Genomic DNA, 15,919 nt, shown 5'->3' on the forward strand with positions numbered 1-15,919 from the left:
TAGCAGGAAAAGTGCAGCATGCTGTCTTATTCCGCTGAACCGGTTCCGGTTTAAAATTTGAAATGTATTTAAATAAGTTTGATTAGTAAAATAAAAAATAAAAATTATTTTTTATTTTTTAATTGTATTTTATTTAAAAAATTAATATTTAATATTATTCAATAAAACTACATAAATTAAACAAAGATCGATTGATGACGTAACATTTGCAGAATTTGATCGTAATTTCAATTTTGTTTCTAATTATATTTTATCTGATGTTGTTGCGTGCTTAAAAAACCAAAAAAACTATAATTTTTGTCGGATGTGTTTCATATGTGATGGAATTGTAGATATTATAATGAAACAATAAAAAATATTTTATATAAAGTATTATTTATTTTATGATGTAATAACAATAGTTAAATCTATAACATTTAAATTAAAAACCATTAATGTTAATATATAATTTTTTAAATTATTTTATAACCTCAATTTCAAAAGCATTCTTAACCAAACACATTAAACTACTTTTTGTTCAACCTCAATTCTAACCACAGTTTTAACCAAACACCTATTTTTTTAAACTAACCTCAACTAAAAGTGCTTTTTATAAAATAATTTTTTTCAAACCACAACCATAACAGCTATCGTAATACCAAACACACACTTAATCACTTTACCCATTCGAAAACTTAGTATTAGATGATTGATAGCGTGTTTAGTATTATGATGATAGTTATTTTTTGAAGTAATTTTTATTTAAAAAAATATAAAGATGATTTTTTTTATTTTTTAAAATTAAAACGATTTAAAAATATTTAAAAATAATTTTAAATAAAAAATATACTTTTGCTGTAAAAACAAATAAGAACTAAAAAAACAAGAAAAAGAAGAGACGCGTTGCTTCATTAAAATGCCGAGAATTTGCAAAATCCCTTTTGTTATTCAAAGTAAAGTAAATAAACCCACTCCTGAATAAAGGATATTTTTATCATTTTAGCCTGGATAATATCAATCGATGTTGAGTAATTCCTATAATATATTTGCGCTTCGTGTAGAGGAGGAGACGTGGGCAGATTAGATTTGTAAATGAAAAGAGCGCATTTGTTGGGACCCGCAAAAGCATGCATGAGAGGTGGTCCCTAAGCATAAGGAACAAATGAGAGGGATAAAAAGGCTAGTTGGTGCATTGTCGGAAGCAAGTTACATGTTGTTTTTGCATTTTTTATAAAACAATTTAAGATTTTTTTTTCAAATTATTTTAATGTATTAATATCAAAATTAATTTTTAAAAAATAAAAAAATATTATTTTGATATATTTTTAAGTAAAAAAACACCTTAAAAAATAACCGTTACAACATTTTCAAATACCTCCTTAGATAACCTGTTTGTTTTTGCGTTTCAAAAGCGCTTTGAAAAAATTTAAATATTTTTTTTATTTTTTTCTTTACTTTAAATTAATATTTCTTTGATGTCTTTAGATCTTTTTAATGTGCTGATGTCAAAAATAATTTTTTTAAAAAAAAAATTATTTTTATATATTTTCAAGTGAAAAACATTTCAAAACAACTGTTATCACACTTTCAAACACCCCTAAAAACTATTGCCTTATTTTGGGTTAGATGACTAGTTTATTAGTTTGAGGATTAATGCCTTGTTCCGGGTTATGAAACTACACACTCTGAATAGGTTTAATACCCTATTTTTTGGTAGTAAAAATGTCACCCTGAATGAGGGTTTATAGCCCTGGTTCAGGTTAGAGGAAAATTCCTTGGAGGACCACAGGATTGTTGTAATCAGTAAGAAGAGAAATTAAGTTAATTATTAACGTAGTCCTTAATGGATGTGTATAATTTAGTTATTTCATGAATTGATTAAATTAGATTGAAAAACCTTATGCTATATTAATTAATTAATTAACTGTGATATAAAATAAATTTTAGGATCCTTGAGCTACGTTGGGATTAGTACCTCTTGCATTTTGTGTTTTATAAGAATATAAATGACATATATTTTGTGTAGTTTTTTTTGGGATAAAACATATATATTAAATATTTTTCTGTAATTATTATTTTAGGATTTTATGTTAGACTTGAATATTTATTAAATCTATTTATGTAATGTAGATTTTACTATGATGATGCTTGCATTAAATTTTGAATGTAATAGCTAAGTAATTCTTAATTTAAATTATATAATACATGTTCCAAATAGTGTGCTAGTGATTCAATTGAACCATATTGACATGTGATGAGTTGTGATGTGATGAATACAAGATAATTAGACAATGAATATAACGTGAATTGCCAGAATATTGAAGTGTAATAGGTCTTTAGTTAATAATTTGAGATTTTTCAGTAAAATAAAAACCCTGCCAAAATTTTGGTAGATTTTTAAATTTTAAACAGTGATAAAAAAAATTACTCTGTTTTTGGATTTATTACATGAAAAAACCAAGGTTGTCAATTCCGTTTCGGTAGGTGTTTCGTTTTTTCAATTGGAACGGAATGTTTCAGTTTCGGAGTGTTTCGGGGTTGTACTGTTCATATATATATATATATATATATATATATATATATATATATATATATATATATATATATATATATATTCAACAAACATAATTCAAATTCAAGATAAATTAATTATAAATTATGCAATACAAACACAATGCCAAACAAATATAATTTCAAAATTTAAAATATTTCTAAATAGTCAAGATTAAATAGATCTTTAACTTAAAGTAATTCAACTTAAACAAAATATCAAAATATTATGAAAGTAAAATATTTTAACACAAATATTTTAAATATAAAGTTAGGTCAATGTTATTAAGGCTAATGAAATCTAAAGCATCCCTTGTTTTGCTCAAATTCCTACAAAGTATAAACATGAAAAAAACAACATGAATATAAACCATATATATTAGTGATAAATCTAATTTTAAAAAATTAATATCATTGTTAATGAAAATAGTAATAATAATTTTCAATTTTATTATTAATATCATTGTTATAGAAAATAGTAATAAAAAAAAGCTTTTTATAATTGGGTGGTTTAATTAATTAAATTGAATAAGGTTCAATTTGATTCAATGGTTTTTCAAGAGCGGAACGGAACATGTGGAATGGAACCGGAACGTTTCGGGCGGAATTTAGCCGAAAAATCCGGAACGGACCGAGATTTAAAATGAGATGAAATTTGTTCCGTTTTGTTCCGTTTTTTGAATTGGTATGGAATGTTTCGGTCATTCCGGGCGGAACGGAACGGAATTGACAACCTTGGAAAAAACAGTGCTCAAATATTAAGGATGTTACAATCAATATACATTGAGTTCAGGTGAAATTGATATCTCTAATATTGAGGGATGAGATTATTTATTATTGTGAATATCTATTATCTAAAAACTATTTATTATTAAATAAGAAACAAATTAATTAATATATAAATTTAAAGTGTACGTTTGTTTCATGACATGTATATATCACATTGCATTAAAAAATATAAATGTTTTATAAATATATTTGTATAATATAAATATATATTTTAGCTTGGGTTCAGACGAGTTTTAAATATGTTTTCATAATATTCATACCCTATTAATTACTCATTGGGTAAGGTAACCATCCAAAACACACCAACATGTTCGGGGCAAGTTAGGTTGGGTTGAAGTGACATCCATTGGGTTCAGATTAAATTGCACCCTCTAATATTGAATGATGAAATAAAAAAAATTGAATTAGAAAAATGATAAAAAATAAAATAAACAACAATTAAAAAATAAGGACCATATTTAAAATAAAATTAAATGACGAGGTTTGAAATTGAAAACAAAAAAACCAACCTACAAAAGATATAAAAAACAAATTGATAAAAATCAGAAGAATGAAAATCAAATTTAAAACAAAAACTAAATGAAATCAAATGATATGGTTGAAATTGGTAACAAAAGATAACCTGGAAAAGACAAAACAAAAACAAAATAGGTAGAAATCAAAAGGACGAGGACCATGTTGTGTTAAAAAAACAAATGGAAGGAAGCTTGTGTACTTTGTCTAAGAGAGGAGAGAGAAAAGGGAGAAAAGAAGAAAAAAAATCCACTACAACCACATCATCCTTCTTTCATTGTCACACGTGTCACCATTGAAAAGCTCTTAGTACCCTGCTTCAAACGCCACCATAAAAGATAATATTTGATGTATTTGATGGTTGAAGGAGCCTGCATGTGCCACTTGCCACACACCACTCGCTCCAACAACGTTAAGTAATTACCCCTAATTTCAATTGATAATTCCAAAAAATCCTAAGAAAAAATGATAAAAACACTAGTAGGCCTGAGTCAAAAAAACAAAATTGTAATGATAGTTAAATAATTGCATTATTAGAAAAAAAGTTGAATAACCAATAATACCCCTTACTTGATATGTTATAATTTTTATTTTTAAATAGGTAGACCACCCCGAACAAATTAGTAATGTTAAATTAACCCCATGAAAATATATTTTTACTCCTCAAAACTCAACCATTTTCTTATAATTATAAAAAGCAACATCATCATATTATATTGTATCAATCGCATCTAGTTTTACTCAACAAGGAAAGGCTGATTAGGCTTGGTTTGTTTTTTAAATAGGAAAAACTACAAATTGCCTTCCATGAGAAATTGCATTTGTCCAATATGGTCAAGATGACATGAATTGCCCACATCCTTCATATTAAAAAAGAATCATGCATTCATAAAATGGGAGGCAGAAACTACACTGTTGTAAACTTGTAATTTCTATTTGGTTTCTAGTCATCACAGTCTTTTTGTAAAGAAGCATCATATATATATATATATATATATATATATATATATATAAAAACTAAACCCATTCCTTCATTTTAGTTAAAAGTTTGAAATAATAAAAAATGGAAAATGCAATAAAAGGGCATTACATCTATACTAAAAGTCTTGTCTAATATGAAAGCGAAGCCATTCTTTTTATTATTATTATTATTATTATTATTATTATTATTTTCAATTCTAGTTACTTTTCTTCCTCTCTTCTTTTTTTTATCATTAGCCTCCTCCTTTTTATTTTAATTTCATTTTTAATTTTTTTTAACAATTAACTGTGTTGTTTTTTAATTAACTAAGTTGATTGAATCACGTCAAGATAATTTTTACATGGTTTAATTTTAAACTCGTGTGTGATAAGAAATCAGGTCAATAGTTTTTTGTATTAGTTTCATAATTTTTTTTTTCAATTTTGTTCATAGACTTTTTTGTACTAGTAGCTAGTAGACCAGGATGTTTTTGAATTTGTCAAATTCATTGAATCATATCAGTTAAAAAATTGGATTTGAAGATGTTTTATATTAATCTTGTTATTTTCTTAGATTTTTTATCACAAGTTAACCGGAATATATTTAAATTTATCAAGCTGAATCACATTTACACAGTTTAACTTTACACTCAAACTATAACAGGAATCAAATCATAAGATTTTGACATTTACCATGCAAGTGGAGTTTAATAAAAATATTACTCATTTACCAAGCAAGAAGAGATGACAGGGTGGGATGAACCTTCTCTATACGAAGTAGACACAGAGATTGACTATGTCTTCCGGTTGGGTTTGAGCATTGGGCTTTGATGTATGGCATACCCATCCACATGGATCCAATATTTGGGCTCAGCCCATTTGGGAATTGCAATTTGCATACTATTAAAAACTAACTTATTCACTTTCCGTATTATTAATGTACTATTTGATTGATATAAATATTACTCATCGACTTTATATTTAGTTATTGGATTCATGTCCATCGATACAAATTATAAGATATACAATCATTTATTTTAATTTAATATTTTTTAATATAATTTGATGGAAATAGTGGAATGAGATATATGATATATTTTATGTTTAAAAAAATAGGATTTTTTGAATTGTCTTACAGCACAACCAAAAAATAATAAATAGGCACTTACAAACACATTACAAGGAAAATAATTAATAACAATTATTTAGTAGGTGTTCAGTGGTGAGAAATTAGAATCAAGGAATTTGCTTTTTTTATAAATTCAGGTTCGAGCCCCATGGTTACTAATATGATGGTTATTGAAGACTTATATGATCGAGATGCGCGCAAGCTGATCCGGACACCCATGTTAATAATAATAAAAAAAATTAATAGCAAACTATTTCTTACACTGGATGTATAATTAATTACTTTCTTTGTTATATTAACATTATATATAAGAGAAATTAAAACCGATTTCGATGTAACAACAAATGTCCTTTGCAGCAACTTGAAAGAGTCAAATTGATGTTTAATAAATCTGGAAAAGCCAGAATAATTATTTTGTTGCGAGATAATGATTGGAGACTTTGGCATTCAATAATTCAGCGGTGCTTGATTGGCTGTACAGCAGAGGTCGGAGGAAGTTTCGGTAACTTGGAGTACTGTAGAGCTACGGGTGGCTTATACGGGCAGAGTATCGATCCAAAGATACAATTCCTATGCATACAGCTCACTTCTAAGATCTGCGGCTGAAGATGCTCTGAATTGGGCAGTGTGTCATATGATCTTCTTGTCTCTTTCTTTTACACAACACAGACACGTTTGAGAACTGTGATCATGCGAACTTACTTTCTTTATAATTAAACAAGAGGTCAATGATAGTGTCCTCTCTACTGTACAATGGTCTTAGATCAGACGAACAGAAACCCCTGTAGGCACGAGTTTTGATTAATTCTCTTAATCTCTGATCAAATCAACAACACTAGCTACTTAATCACCATATTACTATAATAGTAACACATTACAAGTTTCTGTTCTGGGTGTACCTATTTTTTTTTGGCCACCACATGCATTATGCTGCTACCCAACTTAATTTGTCAGTAATCTCTTATATTTTTTTAAAATTTCAGTAAAAATTGTTTTTTAAAGTTTTATTTATTTAAAAATATATTAAAATAATTTTATTTTTATTTTTTAAAATTTATTTTTAATATCAACAAACCAAGAGATTTTGATCAGAGTTTTGTAATATCAGCAACGAAAGAGAGTGGAAAATTAATGGAGAAAATATTTTTTTATTCATCTTGGCAAATCATGTAAGAATATATCATACGTCCATCTTTTCCGTTTTGGCTGGGAGTTTTGTAATAAACTTAAGTATCCTCCATGCAAAAGATAGCAGGAAATGTCTATTCATACAGGGGACCACCGATTTTGAAGCTGGTTTTGGGTAAATGAAGAAAATTTTGGAAAAGGAAAGCACGAATAAAGTCTTGTGTACAGGCTGTTATTCGTAGACAAAAAATTATCAGATTTCTTATAGCTACTGATCAGAGAGACGATGTTGATTTTTCACAAAAGACTTCTGTTTTCTGGCAGTGGTTAAATATTGGCTGGCCGGTCCTTCTCGTGGATATAAAGCAACCATTCTTTCAAGGGAGCAACTTCTGATTATAAACTGTTTTGTGGTTACCAGCTCTCACTTTGCTGCTCCAAGAAAGTGAGTTTTCCTGCTGGAATCTTCGCTCGGCACGTCTCACAGATGATATATACATATACAACTATTCTTGTGTTAGCAGGCCGAAAAAACGAATTGTTTGGAACAAAAAAATCGCATATGCATGGCGTAATCTGCCCAAAATATTTAGATATATGCCAAGAACATATAGATGAACAAGTTTCCAGAAATATAGGAGGCAAATGTCCTGAAAGTAGGAAAAAGTTAAACTACTGAAACCAACGAGGGCTACTATGAATTTTCTAGAAAAAAAATGAAGAATGGCAGCAAGCAAGTCCGCTCGTGCACATGCAACCGTTTCACACAAGCTAATTAATGTTTTAGTACTTATCTGGTAGGAATTAATCTAGTCCCATTAAATTGTCTGATTTTACACCAGAAACAGGTCATGAAATTAAAAATCTGAAGAAGACAGTGCAAGAAGTAAAGAGTTTGAATGGGAAGTTTTTTTTTATCAACGTCAAAGATCGATGCTGCTAAAAGAGAATCATTCCTAGATGCACTTTCAAATGAATTCGAGACAGCAAAAACATTACTGTAAAATGTTTCGAGTGTGGTGGTTGCTTCAAGGATTTAATTAGAGGGAATACTACGTTTACCCTCATCGATCTGTGATATGATTGATGCACAAGTTTACTCGAATGGGGGGCTAAGGAGGCATGGAACGTACACAAGAAAAGTGTAAGTTGGACAGGTCGCCCGTGTCTAAAATGCTCTGAAACCACGCATGTGCTTGGTGTACCTGTCGATGTAGAGTCAGCTGGACTATCCTTGTAGCTTACCTGACTGTGGAATTTTAACCTAGCTATAGATGTTTCTCTCTCAAGATCCTGACTTGGTGGAAAAGTTTATCCTCATAAGGGAATCTAGCAAGAAAGTAATGGCCAATCCTCTCTCTTTGGTGAAGCTGCAAGATTTGTTGCCCAAAATGAAGAGAATCCCAAACTTCTAATTCAAGAATTGGATGAAGCAGGTGAAAATAAGTTTATTTTCTCAAAAAAGTGGACTAATTAAATGCTGAGCTATTTATCTTCTTATAATTTATTAAATGTCAAGTTTGGCGTGTTGAATAATATATATAGATTTTCTTATGATCGGTTATATTTCAAATCTCACCATGCATTGGTTTTTAATTCGATAGCTTATATTTGACTAAAACAACTTAAAATGATTAGCCTAGTAGTTAAAGAAAGTTTCCTTAACTTTTCATGTTCAAACTTCGAGGTAAATTGATTTAAATGCAATAAGTCGATGTAAAATAATGCTATTTAATTTAAGAAATTATTTGGCACGATTAATTAATTGTTTCTTTAAATTTTAATTTTTTTTATTAAAAAATAAATTTTTATATATTTTTATATTATTTTAGTATACTGATCTTAAAAATAAATTTTAAATTTTTTTAAAAAATATTATTTTAATATATTTTTAAATAAAAAATATTTTAAACCACAACCGTTACCACAATTTTAAACATGCTCTAACTTATCAACAAAAACTTAGTTTTGATTCACTTACAAGCTAGTTGAATAATTTTATCATAATATATATATATATATATATATAATTTTAATGTTAGTTTTTTTAGCATAATTTAATACCTGTTTAGTATTGTTGTGTCTTTAAAATACGGTGTCTTTAGGCTTTTTTTTTGTTTATTGAAAAGTAAATTCATTTTGAAAAGTGAATTTTAAAAAATATAATTTTAATTTTTTAAATAAACTAGAAATTAACAATCAGGCTATGGTGGTACGGTTACATGCTAATGAGCTGGCACTGAACAACATTCCAGTTATGAAATGTAACTTACCGGTGCATGGTGGGCACTGCTTCATAAGTCGAGGACTAGGAAGCAAAGCCAGGGATTTGCTCATAGTCGTTGCTCGGTACCTCTACATCGGCAAACACGTGGGTCATAGTGCGGGGACTCACCGTTAGCATTCACAGAGCATTTTACTATACAAAGATCGACGATGAACAGTAAATTCCAAAATAATTTAATAAAATAGCAAATATATGAACATAAATAATAATGAAACACTTTAACTAGTTTTTTAAGATTCTAAAATTAACGATCAGTAAGTCTCTATTAATCTTAAAATTTATAGTACTCGAACTACTGATAATCTCTAAAAATTAAATTTAAAATCTAATTAGTTAAATTATATTTTTCAGAATTATCGCGTGTCAAGATTGGAGATATCTACATGGCTTCACACATATATCTCTGGCAATGTACAAGGGGTTCTATAAACTCAAGGTCAAGGCTGAGAGGAACACTCTTTCAACTGCAATACCTAATCCTCCTCGCTGGTGAAACTGAGAGTAGCTAATTAGCTTGTCCAGTAAAGTTACATTGAGAAGAAATTTAATTGTGAAAGGGAATCCAGGGATCGGATTTGACTCCAAAAGTCAAATTATTAAAACGTGATAGACACTGAAACAAGCAGGGTAATTATGGGACCCAAAAGCACAGCCTCCAGGACGGGGCCTGATTGTGTAATCTTATGAAGTGATCATAACCGTACATCGTTTTCTTATGTGATAATCAGTGGACTGATTGTGACCAGTCGTCCACTTCATGATAATAAAAATGGTAAAAACCAATCATCCAGCTCCCAGAGTTGAATTAATCTGTTTATTGACGGTGCAGAGAACCAAGAAATAAAACAAAAGGAAGACTTTGATCTCCACCTCTGCCGGTGTGCATGCATGTGCAGCTTCCTTGTAACACAACAAGACTCGCAAAATCGCTCGCTTCCACAAGAAATCCTTAACTCTTACGCGCTCATGTCATCGGAGAAATCAACATCCCATCCGGCATTTATTGAGGTAGCTGGATGGCGATTGCTTGGCCATCCAAGTAACCTCCCTCCTTTTAATGGTGACAAAAATGACAAGTTGTTGTAAGGATATGATTCTTCACCAACATCATCTGCAAGGCAAATATGACAGTATGTCTGCATAATTTTCTCTAATTCCATTTTATATATATATATATATAAAGTTATTTGCATGTAACCCTATGCTTTAAGAACTTAATTTTGGTGATTGTTACATAATGACTACGCATTTGAGACGTATTCAAATTTTTAGCATGATATATGATCACACCTAAGTCTATCTTCTGTCTTTTTTCTTTCACATTCTACTCTGTCAAGTACAGGTTCTTGGGTCCTATAAATAGTAATTTTACTATCATCTTCTGATAATGTTTTTTGTTAGAATGTGATCATCGACGCATAATTCCTTCCAAGTAACTTTGCGAGCTCGGCAGTTAATTGATTATCCGAATTACTCTCTGCAACATATGCTTGTTCAAGACTGAGAACCGAGTATAGGAGCAGCTAGTTTATTATTTATAAATAATAATAAGTATATATTTTGGTTTTTTTTTTTTATCTATCTCAACTAAAATGACTTTGAATTAATCATGGAGATGTTCTTAATCTAAGAGAAGTTTTTTTTAATGAAAACTGCAAGCTTATTAATTAAAATGAAAATTACAAGCATATTGAATTCCAAATTTACTGTTATCAGCTTACAATTATATGAGTACTTGATAAATATATTCTAAAGATCTTGTAAACTTGATTCAACTGTAGAATAATTGTTGTTGTTGTTACTATAGAAAATGCAAGCTTGCTATTATAAATCTACTGTTACGAGCATAATTATATAACTTGATTCGGCTCATCAGGTTGACGCAGGATCCGGGATCTTGATAGGGTTTCAACCCAAAAAAAATCCAAATATACAATTATCTAGGTTAAACCCGGGTGGCCAACCGGGTCAATCCAAAACCCGAGTGACCTAACATAACCCAGGTGAGACTGGATTTTTTTTTATATTTTTTAATAAACCCAAAAATATAAAACTAATTTATGAATACGTAGCCACACATCTTGTCTTATAGTTTACTTTCACATAAATTGTTTCTTAACCTTTTGATATGGGATAACTATATATAACCCATTTTCACATGGATTGTTTCTTAATTTTTTGATGTAGGATAACTATAATACACTTCATGCCTCACATTTATTTTTTGTAACCTACATCTATATGAATTGTTTCTTAATTTTTTAATGTGAGATAACTATATATAGCTTATATTCACATTGAGTTGTTTCTTAATTTTTTGATGTGAGATAACTATATATAGCCTACATCTACATGTGTTGTTTCTTACCTTTTCGATGTGAGATAATTATACTATACTTCACGCCTCATATTTTTTATAGCTTCCATACATATAGATTATTTCTTAACTTTTTTAAGTAGGACATTAAAAACTTCAAATATTTTTTTTTATTTTCCCGGGTTAACCTATGTGACCCGGGACTTGACCTCTTGGTTTGGTCAACCCTTAAGTTATGTTAATCTGTCAAACTCGCTACTTGAATCATGAAATTGAGATAACCCCATAGAAAAAAATCTTAATAAATTACAAAGCCTAATTCCCAATAAATTCATTGTTAAAGAATAAAATTGAAAAATTATTAATAGAAAAATATGACATAATAAAACAAACCGAATCTACCAGGTTAACTCGCAAAACTCATAACCCGAGTCATGATACTAGGATGACTTCATAGACATCAAACTGAAACAGATCATAAAGTATAATTCCTAATCAACTCAATGTTGAAGGATAAAATTGAAAAAAAAACTCGAGTCCACCAGGTTAATTTACTAAACCTACGACACGAGTCATGAGACTATAATAACCATATAAAAAGCAAACTACAACAAATCATGAAGTCTAATCTCGAATAAAACAAATGTTAAAGGATGAAACTAAAAAAATAAACATAATTTTTTTATAAAAAAACAAAGAAAAAAAACATTATTACAATGAATAGTAGGACACAAAAAAACTATCACAGTCAACCAGGGTTATTCTACAAAATCCATGACTTATGTTATAAGATCGAGATAATCTCATAAAAAGTAAACAAAAAAAATAATCCGAGTTAACTTGAGTTAACATGTCAAATTTATAACTTGGGTCATGAGGCTGGATAGCTTAATAAAAAGAAAATTAAGATAAAATTATGACGTCCAATTCTCAATAAAATCATTATTAAAGAATAAAATTGGAAAAAAAATAATCTTAAAACGAGACAAAATAAAGTGACCAGAGTCTAATTGGGTTAACTTGTGACTCGGGTCATGAGACCGAGGTAATCTTGTTGAAAAAAAATTGAAACAAATTAGAAAATTTAATTTTTAATTAATCAACCCAATATTATAGGATGAAATTTTAAAAAAATATATCAATTAAAAAAAAACTAAATTCAATCGTGGTAACCAGCTAAACCCAATACCGACATAAGATTAGAATAACCAAATAAAAAACAAACCGCAACAAATTATAAAATTCAATTCCTAATAAATTAAATGGTGAAGAATAAAATTAGAAGAGAAAAATAAATTAAAATATATTGTTGCAATAAATAGTATTTTGTGAGATTATGTACCATAAAAACACCATTTTTTTAAATTTTGTTTGTTAATATTAATGTTTATATTAAAATAATAATGTTAATATGAACAGGAAAGCTTAGCTACTCATACGCTGTTGGCGAACAAAATATGAGCGCCATTAAATTCGAGAAATAAAACACTGCTTTAAGGACTCCAAAACTCATGCTATATAAAAGGTCCCCATTTACAGTCTTTTACTTCTGTCCAGTCGCCGTTGAACTAAAAATACAAAAGACTAATTACAACATGCGCCATCAAGGCATTAACCATGATGGACCCTCCTCTCCATCACAATTAAAACACTGCTCAACCCCCCCATTTTGTTATCGTTTCTGTTCCTTTGATTCACCTTCACACTCCTCTCTTTCTTTCCTGCACAATCACAGAAACAAAATAATGGCAGGCACAATAGGAAGAAACCTCAATCTATGCTTCACTAAGATCAGACGTCCACTACCACCCCATGATCATCAATCCCCCACTACCCTACTAACCCCAGATGATCACAGCCATACATTCCTCATAAAAAACTATAATTCCCTCTATGACCCCACCATTGATTCCGCCTCCACCACCACTTCTTCCAGCTCCTCCTCCTCCTCTGAACCTGACTTCGCTACCGTCTACGCCTCTCAGCGCTTCTTCTTCTCCTCCCCTGGCCGCTCCAACTCCATTATTGAATCCACACCGTCCATCGTCACTTCCTCAGACTCATCAGACAATCCAGGAATGACAAGTCTGACAACGAATCCCTCCAATGACAAGTCTTTGTTGGTTGATAGGTGTAATAATATTACTCATCCCCAGTTATTAAAATCCCCAACCGTTAAAGACAGTGTTGCTGTCCCCACCTACTCACCGGACCCGTACATGGACTTCCGGCGATCCATGCAAGAGATGGTGGAGGCACGTGACTTGGTGGACGTCAACGCTAATTGGGAGTATTTGCACGAGCTACTATCGTGTTATCTTGATCTTAATCCTAAGAGTAGCCACAAGTTCATTGTTGGAGCTTTTGCTGATCTTCTTGTTAGTCTTTTGTCATCGCAAATGCCAGAAGATGCTGGCCGCCGGGGAGAGGATTTTTCCTCCGGTAGCTGTGGGATTTCGCGGCAGTGCATGTAATGTAGTATGTGGTGTGTCGGAAAATGATTGTCTAATCTTGTTACCTTTAATTTAGCAATATATATGTGTGCGGGGGGACAAAATTGAGCCTCCCTTTGTCTTCTATTATAACACCTTATCCCCTCACCACCATCTTGCTTTTGGTTCTTGTATTTATTAAGCTGGAAAACTTTTTTTTTCGATTTGTTAGTATTGTTTTCGGGTTCTAGATTAGAAAAATTGTTTTTTTCCCCCGAAATTGGGTTTTTTTTGGAATGCAGGCAATGCATGATTACAGGTAAAGGCGAGGTACTTGTCCTACCTTTTCTTTTTACTCCATCTCTCTCTCTCTCTCTCTCTCTCTCATTTTTTTTTAATTGTAATTGCAAGTGCTCGTGAACTAGATGTCTATAATTCACTCTTTGATAGTTGGTTGGGGATAGAAGCTTTCAATTAAGCCGAGGGACTTGGAGGGCTTGTTCTATCAAATGTAAATTTGATGAGATTACGTTTTTCACTCTATAGTGAAGCTTTGTTTTTGTTGGATGACGAATTGATATCCATCACCTGTTACATAAATTCTAAAAATTTCATTAGACCCGTTTTCTTCCTCTCCTTTTCCGTACTTTCTTCTCTACTGAAACAAAAAAGTTAGCTGCAATGTGGAAGAAAAGCTCTAACCTTTGGATTAATTTTGAAGACTTCATGTGTGTAAGATTGAAATTAGTTTTGTTAAACCTTTCGTGCATGCTTATCCCATTTTCTTTTTCAGCTAAAACTTGCTTTAATCTTCCAAATTAACTCTAATAAACCACGTTCTTGCACAGACAATTAATATTATGTCCACTCATTGTTTTGCAGAGGTGATGAATCAAGACAAGGGGACTATTAGGTTGGGAACGGGTCAAATCCTGTCAAATGTTAAAATATAAACTAATTTATCGGCCGGTGAAGAACAAGAAAACCGTTGTCTTTTACAGGAGGAGTAAGACGAAGGTAGATCCGTCTTGTAAGCAAGCACAGGACTCCTGTTTCTCGTATTTCTTTAATCTGGAAGAATCTTCGCTTCAAGACAACTAGTGGATTAACAAGTGGCCAAATTTGTGTCGATTAAAAAAGTAAAAACTGTTTTACACAGACAGCACAAGGGAATCTTGATTTTTGTCCTCCGTTCCCCGCGCAATTAATATGATGTTTTCAAGGACGAGGATGGGCCACAGAAGATTCAGTGAAAGTTACAGATGCCACTGATGATGACTTGTTTCTCCATAAATATGATTATATTATGGTTCAACTTGTAATTCCTGGGAATATAGCGATGGCAAACAGGTCTCTACATACTGTACATGTGGTTTTGTCCCTCACGAGGTCTCTTACCTAGCACCGGCTCATCAATGAAACCAGATCTCGAGCCTAATATTTATCTATCTTCTTTAGGTATTCTAGGTGCGGTTAGTTCAGGGTTTTCAATCCCGTAATAAATAACTGCACCAAAACTATAGAACAGAGTAATTTTAGCAGTGGAGGCATCATAGAGAACCCAGAAAAAAGAGACTATGGATGGGCAAGACAGTTGGCTTGGGCTTGCTAACATAGCATCAGGCAGAGGAAGCATAGCCTGAGCACCACAGAAAGAACGAATTTAAACTCTCATGTCGTAGCGGTCAATAACTAACTCTGCTTCTCGTCTTGACAGTTATAGTTTTTCTCGAGCAATTTGTAAAAAAAATAATAAATATAAATGCTTAGATTATGTTGGTTTATTTATTTATTTTTTCATGGCTGGGGCATGATGTGATCCTAGAGGCCTGCAT

The 15,919-nt window shown here is 30.9% G+C and overlaps 1 protein-coding gene across 1 annotated transcript; it reads left to right on the forward strand.

The window, feature by feature from the left end:
• The first annotated feature begins 13,177 nt into the window (after positions 1-13,177).
• Positions 13,178-14,252, forward strand: LOC133695414 (transcription repressor OFP16-like). Its single transcript, XM_062117403.1, has one exon. The coding sequence runs from the start codon at positions 13,248-13,250 to the stop codon at positions 14,124-14,126; it is 879 nt and encodes a 292-aa protein (XP_061973387.1). The 5' UTR covers positions 13,178-13,247; the 3' UTR covers positions 14,127-14,252.
• Positions 14,253-15,919: the final 1,667 nt, after the last annotated feature.

Source organism: Populus nigra, chromosome 5 (genome assembly GCF_951802175.1).
Source record: "Populus nigra chromosome 5, ddPopNigr1.1, whole genome shotgun sequence".
Classification (NCBI taxonomy): domain Eukaryota; kingdom Viridiplantae; phylum Streptophyta; class Magnoliopsida; order Malpighiales; family Salicaceae; genus Populus; species Populus nigra.

What these genes read in the sequence shown, in the direction of transcription:
- LOC133695414 (XM_062117403.1), top strand. Translation starts at nt 13,248, where the DNA reads ATGCGCCATCAAGGCATTAACCATGATGGACCCTCCTCTCCATCACAA.